Source organism: Triticum aestivum, chromosome 1D, assembly GCF_018294505.1.
Source record: "Triticum aestivum cultivar Chinese Spring chromosome 1D, IWGSC CS RefSeq v2.1, whole genome shotgun sequence".
In the NCBI taxonomy this organism is placed as follows: domain Eukaryota; kingdom Viridiplantae; phylum Streptophyta; class Magnoliopsida; order Poales; family Poaceae; genus Triticum; species Triticum aestivum.
In genome coordinates, this window is record NC_057796.1 from 472189212 (window position 1) to 472199635 (window position 10424).

General features: G+C 43.8%; 1 protein-coding gene across 1 annotated transcript; it reads right to left on the bottom strand.

The window, feature by feature from the left end:
• Window positions 1-1167: 1167 nt before the first annotated feature.
• On the bottom strand, window positions 1168-3915 carry LOC123176634 (E3 SUMO-protein ligase MMS21). The gene is made up of 7 exons (XM_044590749.1): window positions 3757-3915; window positions 3584-3655; window positions 3389-3499; window positions 3205-3315; window positions 2856-2995; window positions 1679-1761; window positions 1168-1600 (listed from the first exon to the last, which is right to left on the bottom strand). Exons 1-7 carry the CDS (start codon window positions 3826-3828, stop codon window positions 1425-1427), a joined length of 765 nt encoding a protein of 254 aa, XP_044446684.1. The 5' UTR covers window positions 3829-3915; the 3' UTR covers window positions 1168-1424.
• Between the last annotated feature and the right edge of the window lie 6509 nt (window positions 3916-10424).

Sequence of the window (10424 nt, forward strand, 5' to 3'; positions counted from 1 at the left end):
GCAATTTTTACATTTGTTTAGTAATGCCTAATGATAGCCGCTTTCAGTCATTTCATTAACGCATAAAGAGGACATGATTCTGAATCCAATCCAACAAGTACCGATTACTACTATAACAGGCAGACGCACTATCTAGCTGTTGGATTGCAGAATGACACATTAGCTAGCTAGCTAGGCTGCCCAGACAAAACGAAAATGGTATATTTAACGGAGGCGTCAGGCACGGTTAGGCGAGTGCTCTAGGCAATCAGATAGGGAACCTAGCTAGCTATTTTGGATGCCGAACGCTATGGAAATGTCAGCTTGGGCCTTTTCATTTTTCAGCTGAAACCATTTGTCCCGTAGCATCTTGCTTTCACTTTCTCCGGATTGGCCTACCCCCCTACACTTTCCCGGCTTATAAGTTATAATCAACAGCATGAGGCAGCGTGTAGATCAATTCTTACTGTTTCAGAGCTGCAGATCAACACACCGTGTGATGGAAACATCTATCTGTAGCCGTAACCAATATTTGTTTGCCGTTCGTGATGCAATCAGGCATTCCCATCAACAGGAGTAGCACACATGATGTTCGGTTTTATTCCGTCGTAAAAGCGTGATCGATTGAGATTTGAGGGCCGCGCATCGCACCCGACCAAATGGCGTCTGTGAGATTCTGTTGCAAATGGTCCTGCATATAAAGATGGGGTGCAATTCCGGCAGGGCCACATGGCATTTCTGAAACCAGCTTTTGCTAATGTGGAAACGATGGGACGTATCATTGGTTTGGACCCAGACAGGTAACAGGTTTGCTTTGCATGATCTGGTAATAGCCAATAATGGTTGCGTCAAAAAACAGTATATATATGACTAGATGCAACAATGTCTACATCCACATTAGTTAATCCAAGATGCATCCAACCTTTCCATTTTATTTTCGTTGACTTGTGTGACCAGGGATCCTCCTGTCTGTTCACTTTGCTTCCTCGTTCACGCTGATGAGACCTCTCATGCCTATGACCTCGATCCCTTTGCTTCACCAGGCATGGATCTCTTTTTTTTTTTCTGTCACAATCCGTGGTGCAACGAATGCATGACTGGACAGCAGCTCAACTTTCCTATTTCCAAATCATTTGTCAATGGTAAAGAACAAAGAGTAACTTCACCAATCAATCAAAGACAACAATCAGACGAGGGAACGAACACGTGAGACTGATGCAAAGCAGCACAAAAAAACGATAATATTCTCGCAGCTAAGCCTGCTACGTTGATTCAGGTAATTGGCAGGGGAGCCACATCAATCCCGTGATCCCCACAGGGCACACCCGACGCCATGGAAATGTGGAACCCGTGTGCTCACAGGTGTGACCTGAACGAAGTACCAAACCTACCATCATCCTACAGAACACCGAGCGTCCAACCAGGTCCATCTCTCTAGACGACTATCACTCGTCCTCGTCATCGTCCATCAGGTCCTCGGCCTCGTCCTCCCCTTGGTCCGAGATATCCTCTACCTCCGTGGCGTTCGGAGCGGACGGCCTCGACGAGCGTAGCTCCTCGATTTCCATACGCAGGAAGGTGTCGCAGAAGATCCTCGCCACTTGTAGCACCGCCGGGCAGCCTGGTTTGAACAGATGAACTGGAGTAAGGGGACCTCGTGAAAGGAGAGAGCAAGGGCGCTAAGAGCAACTGCGCATACCTGCAACGGGGCAATTCGGAGCTTTGCTCCTCCGGATGTGGCTCATTATTGGATCCTTGTCATATATGTGCCTGCAATCCATGCTGCAGAGGGAAAGGAAACGTTACCACTTGGAACCAACAGCTAGTTGTTTGATACTGTAGATAGCAATGCTGGTTGTTCGATTCACAGGTGCATACTAGTTCTACTGAAGCAAAGCATGTGTTAACAGAAGGATTATGACAACCGCATCCTCCTACACAACGGGGAAACAATTCCATTTGGAATTGAACAGCCATAGATATTTTGGCGTGTGCATTTCCTACCAATTTTTGCATACTTCGTCCAGTGGTGAAACTCCTTACTGATCAAATAGATCAAAATCAATAGTTAGTGGTTTGATCGATACCAATTCCAGTTGCTTGATTCACAGTTGCGAACTAGTTCTACTGACGCACAGGATTAAGAACAAGCTTTTCTTATAGCATGTGGATCCTACACAGTGGGGCTACAAATACATTTGGAATTGAACATCCATAGATATTTGGCTGTGTGCATTTACTAGCATCTTTTGCATATTCTTTCCACTGGCGAAACCCATTGCTTGAGCAAATAAATCAAAATTAATAGTTAGTGGTTTGATTTGATACCAATGCCAGTTGTTCGATTCGCAGTTGCGAAGTAATTCTATTGACACGCAGGATGAAGAGCAAGCTTATCTTACAGCATGCGGACCCTACACGATGAGGAAGCAAATTCTGACAATTTTTCTGTAGTATGCATGTACTCCCTCCGTCTCAAAATTCTTGTCTTAAATTTGTCTAAATACGGATGAATCAAGTCACGTTTTAGTATTAGATACATCCGTATCTAGACAAATCTAAGACAAGAATTTTGGGACGGAGGGAGTAAAAAACAAGGACAATCAAATCTGGTGGTTTCAATGAGACTGAAAGGGTTAGAGGCAAATACTAACAGGAGTAGAATGGCACTATGAGCTATTGCATTGTGCCTACAAACTTTGCTCCATTTTCAGTGTGAAAACAAAACTTCGATCGGTTTTTATCTGGTGGGAACACGATAAGAAATGGGTGCTCATTGAACAAACATTTACAGTAACGACTATGGCTCAAGCATGTTCACAGACAACACAAATTTCATAAGAGTATGAAAACAAAACCAGGCACCGACTGCTTACCAGCGAACTGGATTTTCCAACTCAATGATAGGCTTCAAGGTTAATGGGCAATGCATATTTAGGATGCTGTTCTGGGTGCTGGTCATAACAAGTTCCTCTTGTTCGTCACCAGGCATCGGTTGACCTGCATGGTGAACGTCCTGCAGAGACAGAGCACAAGCACACGAAAGGTCAGGCACTTTGAAATCACACACAAACAGACACATTCTTCGCCATAGTATCCCAAAGGAAGCTAAACAACTTCCGTGCGCATCTTTGGTGAAGGACCTCGCCTAGCAAATGCATCTACAGCACACAATTGCAGATAATCTTCAGAACAATCAGAAATAAGAGTCTCTGAAGCACATACCCAAACAGCCTCTTTGAACTGCCGTATGAGCTGGTCCTTGTGTCCCGACGATCGCGAGGTCCCCTTGACCTTGTCAACCTCCGCATCGATCAGCTTTCTGAAATCAGTGGCCTTCCCAAACCAACAGAGTGCAGACAGTTAGCCCAAATTTCCCCAATCCGAACGCCCCCACACAGAAGCGCACCTGGTCGGACGGCTGGTACGCCCCGGGCACCTTCTTGACCGCCTCGGCGAGGTACGCGCAGTCCTCGTACGAGGCCACCAGCTCCTGCACCGCATCCTCGAGCTGCTTCACCTGCAGAAATCCATGCGGCTCGGGGGGTTAGGGGATTCGAGGGGAGGCGGGGGATTTGGGGGCTAATGGGGAGCGGTGGCGTGCCTTGTCGGGCTTGCCGGCCCTCTCGTACTCCACGGCGAGGGACTTCATGGAGGTGAGCGCCTTGCGCATGTCCTGCGGATTTGGGGAATTTTGGGAGGGGTTAGGGTTTTGCGGGATGAAATCGGAGGTGGGATTGGTGGGGGAGAGAGGGAGGGGGGCAAAGGGGTTCTTACCAGGACGAGGGTTTGGGCCTCCGCCGAGGTAGCGTCGGCCGCGTTGGCGAGCTTCGTGGCCGCCGACGACATCTCCGGCGAACTCCCGCGGTTCCCCTTTTTTTTCTCCGCGAGCGAATGGAGGGAAACTGGACTGCAGGAGCTGTGGACTAGCACGTGTACGAGGCCCAGTACTATTTCTAAGTTTCATTTTTTTTGCAACAGTACTATTTCTAAGTGGGCTGCAGAGTAGTCCGGCCTGTGCAGGCCTTGAGTGAAAATATTTTTCGTATGAGGCCACTAGGCCAGCCCAAAGTGCTCAAAATTTAAAACTAGGCCAGCCCAAATTGGCCTTCAAATTATTCTCTGCAAGAAATTCTTGGCATGTAGCCTAAAAAAAAGAAATTATTGGCATGCTCTGAAAAATATATTCTTCTCAGCCGATTGAAAATTTTGACCTAATCACTCAATCAAGCATTTTGTAATAATTATCTTGTAACTCCATTTGATTCCTTGTTGCTAGTCGGCACAGGCAAGCAACACCGGAGGAGTTGGGTTGGAAAAACAACTCAGACACCCATGAGTTTAAAAATTACTCAAAAACACAGATTGACATCGAAAAAACTTGGTAGTACCCATACACTGATAAGCCTGGTCGAGTTTTACAAGTATTTTTGTGGAAACCATTCAACAAGTTGCATTACGGAGTACTACTCGTTAGGATCGCGTAGCTTGTAATATAACGTGAAATTGTAGCGCTACATCTTTCATGTTTCATGCAAAAATGATGATTGATATATTTTTGAAATAAATTGTAACTATGTAGCATTTGGTTGCACTATAGTACTGATAATAATATATTCACATGGATGACTAGACCTACAAATAAGTTTTACTGTATATATCAAGAAATTACCAGCTTTAAGACAACTCGATCCTTTATAAAATCAGTCGACCCGGGCTTTGAACTCACTAGTCGAGCCGGCTCGCTCACTTACTAAATGCTTTGCTCCTTTCTTCTTTCACGAGTCACGAGTGACTCCCACATGAGGGTGTCCTCGCTTTCGTTGGCGTCGTTGCCGGCCTTGTCTCCAGTGGCCTTAGAGTCATGGGGGTACGGTGGCAATGGCGGAACGTGCAACAAAATATTGGGCGGGCCAAACTGCAAGAGATTGTACGTGGTTGCCTTTTTCTGGCCCATGGGTTGACTGTAATAATAGGAGAAATGATATAAAGAACGGTGGGCCATGGCCTATGTAGCCTTGTTGTAGCTCCACCACTACGCGGTGGATCTCCACCCTTGTCGGGATGAGGGCTCCTAGTCCTTTTTAGATGTTTTTTTGTTTGTTTAGGTTTTGTGTCATGCTCAAGAAGATGCGACGGCGGCATTTTGAAGATGGAATAAGGTTATTCTGCCTAGCCCCCGGTCTGGCGATGCCTCTAGAGTCGTCGAAGGGTGTGTGGAGGTGTGTCTTCCACTGATCTCGTGTGTTTCTGTCGTGTCTGTCTTCGGTGGATCCGCTCGGATATGGTGTTCGTTCTTCTGCGTTCGTGTGTCTATAGGTTAGATTATTCCGATCTACACTTTTCTTCATCAATGGTGGTGGTTGTTCTGCAATGCTGGTCCTTGGAGTCTTAGCACAATGACGTTTCGACTGTCTACTACAATATGGTTTGTTCGGCACCAGTAAGGGAGGGGCAATAATGACGGCGCGATTTCGGCTCGCTCCAGTGCTTGTAGTCATTTCTAGGTGATCTATAAACATGGATGTAATTTATATTATTTCGTGCGTTCTTCTGTACTGGCACGGTGTTTGATGAGTATATCGGTAGTTTTTCCCTGAAAAATGAGCTGGCTTGTTCACTTAACCGGAGCTCCATATCCAAGGACGCTCTAAATGGTCCATCCAAATGCGGGAACAACGTTGGCTCTCTAGTGCACATCTTTTTCTGTTTTATCTACTGCTACTATAGTACATCAATTTTTGAACTTGGGCTAGTCATCCATTGCATTTTAGAAGCAAATCATTAGCCGTCGATTTTATTACACAGGGTGCATCTACATTCTTCATCATACCAAACTCAAATGATACAAGGGTTGATGTTTCTTGGACCCGTCGCATGGACACACTCCAAAATGCCGCTAGCCTAGATCTTACTAGAATCGTCACAGCGTGTTGCACGCCTGCACCCAACAATCAGGTCATGCCATTGAGAAAAAAAATTCAAGTCATAATCAACAAGCCGTTTTTACATGTCAAAACAGTCAAAAGCAAACATAGTTACAAGATGATAAAAGGCGGCACCCTGAACACCGATTTTTAAATTCAAGGAATTTAATCATAGGACACCACGTGCATAGCATGTACCGTATACTAGTTATATTTACGTATGTTTACAAAACGGAAACATGTTTTTCCTTAAATTTTTAAGAAAGCTCATAACATATTTTTCAAAAGTTCATGTAGTGTAAAAAATTGTTTGTGCAACTTTTAAAAAATGTTGACAACATACAAAAATATATTCTTCACATTTAAAAAATATTCATGTATTCCGAAATAATTTTATTTCATTTGTATAAAATGTTTATACAATATCAAAATCTTGTAATCCTAGAATGTTTTAAACCATTCAAAAAATGTATGTGACATTAAAGAAATGTTCATGTGTTTCATGCAAATGTTCATGACTTTTTCTTTAAAACATTGCAATTTAAAAAAAATTCATGTATTTTTTTAGAATTATGCCATTAATAATGTTTATCAGTGTATTTGAAAAAAACTGTTTAACATCGAATTCTTTCTATCAAAACATGTAATTGAAAAAAAAATGTATCATGTCTTTGAAAAATGTTCAACGTGTATCAAAAAAGTTTCACATGTATACTGAAAAGGTACAATGTGTATTGAGAAAAGTAGACAAGTTTTCAGAAAAATAGAAAAAAAGAAATAATGTAAGAAAAAAAAACCTAGGAAATCTGAAGAAACCGATAGAAAAAAGCAAAATAAGAAGAAAAAACCACGCGAAAGTTGTAATGCCGGTTCATACAACATTTCTAAAACCATTACATGATGTGCAGTGTTGTGCTGGCCCGTTTGCTGGAGCGCTAGAGGCGAGACTACCGTAGGAATGGGCGTGAATTAGTGTATCTCCTATTTGGCGCTTGTAGCGCCTGTTAAAGGGTAAGTCCCCTTCTTATTTTATGAAAAATGTTCTAACATCTTGCAAAATTTCATTATGAAATCACATTTGTGGAAGTCGTGGCAAAAAACAAAACCAGTGCTCAAAAATGCTTTCGGAAGTAGCATTTTTAGAGTATCGATTTTGTTTTTGTTGCCACAATTTCCACAAATGTGATTTCATGATGAAGCTTTGCAAGCTATTAGATCATTTGTCAAAGTTTACCATAAAAAAAGTTCAGATTTTTTTTGAACATTCTTTAAATGTTTTTTGATTTTACTGTTCACCCAAGCTCACCTGAGCTCACGTGCAAAAAAATTCACTTACCCGTTAAAGGCAAAATAGTAAACAGCTCAAACCCCATTTCTTTTGCTGGATTTCGCGGGCTGGCCCATCTACTCACGATTGTTTGAAACTCCCAACCGGTTTTGGGAAGCTTCTAGAAGCTATCAGTCTATTTTTTTTCATGTCTTGTTTTTGCCTGGATTTTATCCAGGTTTTCTTCTTTCCTTTTTGATTAGATTTTCTTTTTCATTTTTCATTTTTTATTTTTCTCAAATGCATGATCATTTTTAAAAAACAGGATTTTTTTTTCAAATTTCATCAATATTTTTAAAAATCAAATCCCAGAACTTTTGTCAAATTCATAAACATTTTGAAATTTGCAAAAATAAAATGAAATTATGATCGTTTTCATATTACACTTTTTTTAAATGTGTGAAATTTTCTCAAATTTATGAACTTTTTTTTATTTCTGCGACCTTTTTTGAATTTACAAACTTTTTTTCAATCCATGTTTATTATTTTTTATGAAGTCTTCTCGAATTCTGTTTTTTGAAGTTAACTGGGCAGCCAGTCGACCGGTCAACTAGTGTCTCTTGAGTGAGCGGAACAAGAAACTGAGCGAGCGAGCTTTGTGTTCCTGGGCCGGTCCGCTACGTGTGCCATGCGAGCGTCAATGCTCTAACCGGTGCTAAATAGGAGCTCTGTAGAAATAGCCCTGACGACCACGTGGCTTAAAAAATAATAAACATGGATTCGAGAAGAATTTATCACCATCGCTCTTACAAAGTTTCAGACAAGATTTTTTTTAGAGAAAAGTTAATAGATTGATTTGCTGGAGGGGTTAACCTGACACCTGCGTGCAGGCCCATGTCCCACTCAAATTTTCAAAATCGTTTAGAGTTGTAAAGGAGATTTTTGCAAAATTTTGACTAATCAAATAAGGAAGTTCATCAGTTCAAATTGCATCTCAAACCCTATTTTATAGAAAGATAAAAAAAAGGAGGCTCCTTCGGAGTTTCATTACTAGACTAGAAGCTCCTTGCAATGGAAACCAAGAGAAAACAATTCAAGAAAAGCAGCCTATAGACAAGAGGGGCATACCCCAGTTACTGCCGAACGGAGCAAAGTAGTCTAGTGTCAGCATTACACAACACCGCCACATGCAGCTCATAAACATGAAGACCTTGATCAGGGCAAAGAGGGGTAATTTCCTTAAATTTGTGTTGATGTGTGTATAGGGCTAGAACAATACTTGGAGTAAGTGGTGCTGCTTGCCCGGACCTCGTGTCTCATGATCTTCTGAGGGGCACATTCGTGAGCTGAGCTGGTAGACGAGAGCACACCCCGCCGACCGCCACTCCGGCGCCGGCGGCCACCATCCCACGCCGCCACCCGCTTGGGATCGACGTCCACCCACCCATCGTACGCCACCCCGACTACGACGGACACCCTCACGTTGGTGTGCCTCGCCGCGGTACAGGAGTTGCGGCCGGAGCTGGTCCCGCAGGCGACTACTCTTTCGTCCACAGCCACTGCCGCGGTTTTCCGCTCGCCGCTGTCGTTGTCCGTAGCTGATTGCTCCTTTTAGCTCTCCAGGTAGGTGACACACCGGTGTGGCCAGCAGGTTTGCTCTTTGCCCTAACTTGCTGCGTCTGTTGTTCTCCAAGCCCTTCGTTGCTAGCAATCCTCCACAGTTCTCCAGCTCCTTTTGCTCCACCCTTTGATGCATGATAGCTTCCTTCTCCCTGGGTTTATGATCACACCCTAGCTAGCTTCTAGAACTTCCTTCACTCGCTCTTGGGGGGTTTTGGTCTCTTACGTGCACGCTGATGCTTAGATCTCGCTCGCTCTCTGGTAAACCATGAGCACACCGGAGGGCGGCTCTGGAAGGGCCAAGCGAAGGCATGACGGCGAAGGGGCACGGTTTGAGAACCGCATGCTCGAACGCTACCGTTGTGGCACTGTCCAAGTCGTCGCCGGTGCCCGAAGCGCCGCCGTGCTGCATGATACGTCTCCGTCGTATCTACTTTTCCAAACACTTTTGCCCTTGCTTTGGACTCTAACTTGCATGATTTGAATGGAACTAACCCGAACTGACGCAGTTTTTCAGCAGAATTGCCATGATGTTATTTATGTGCAGAAACAAAAGTTCTCGGAATGACCTGAAACTCCACGGAACTTATTTTTGGGAAATAATAAAAATACTGGAAGAAGAATCCACGTCAGGGGGGCCTCCACCTGTCCACGAGGGTGGGGGCGTGCCTGCCCCCCTGGGCGCGCCCCCTGCCTCGTGGGCCCCCTGACGCTCCACTGACCTCAACTCCAACTCCATATATTCGTGTTCGGGGAGAAAAAAAATCAAGGAGAAGGATTCATCGCGTTTTACGATACGGAGCCGCCGCCAAGCCCTAAAACCTCTCGGGAGGGCTGATCTGGAGTCCGTTCGAGGCTCCGGAGAGGGGAATTCGTCGCCGTCGTCATCATCAACCATCCTCCATCACCAATTTCATGATGCTCACCGCCGTGCGTGAGTAATTCCATCGTAGGCTTGCTGGACGGTGATGGGTTGGATGAGATTTATCATGTAATCGAGTTAGTTTTGTTAGGGTTTGATCCCTAGTATCCACTATGTTCTGAGATTGATGTTGCTATGACTTTGCTATGCTTAATGTTTGTCACTAGGGCCCGAGTGCCATGATTTCAGATCTGAACCTATTATGTTTTCATGAATATATGTGAGTTCTTGATCCTATCTTGCAAGTCTATAGTCACCTACTATGTGTTATGATCCGGCAACCCCGAAGTGAAAATAATCGGGACCACTCCCGGTGATGACCGTAGTTTGAGGAGTTCATGTATTCACTATGTGTTAATGCTTTGGTCCGGTACTCTATTAAAAGGAGGCCTTAATATCCCTTAGTTTCCATTAGGACCCCGCTGCCACGGGAGGGTAGGACAAAAGATGTCATGCAAGTTCTTTTCCATAAGCACGTATGACTATATTTGGAATACATGCCTACATTATATTGATGAATTGGAGCTAGTTCTGTGTCATCCTATGTTATGACTGTTACATGATGAACCGCAACTGGCATAATTCTCCATCACCGATCCAATGCCTACGAGCTTTTCACATATTGTTCTTCGCTTATTTACTTTTCCATTTCTACTGTTACAATCACTACAAAACCCAAAAATATTACTTTTGCAACCGTTACCGTTAC

Bases quoted from the DNA above. Each gene is read 5' to 3' on its own strand.
- LOC123176634 (XM_044590749.1), bottom strand. From the start codon at position 3,828: ATGTCGTCGGCGGCCACGAAGCTCGCCAACGCGGCCGACGCTACCTCG. The intron at 3,656-3,756 runs GTAAGAACCCCT...CCAAATCCGCAG, and splicing joins AGGCCCAAACCCTCGTCCTG to GACATGCGCAAGGCGCTCAC. The intron at 3,500-3,583 runs GCACGCCACCGC...GGATTTCTGCAG, and splicing joins GGGCCGGCAAGCCCGACAAG to GTGAAGCAGCTCGAGGATGC.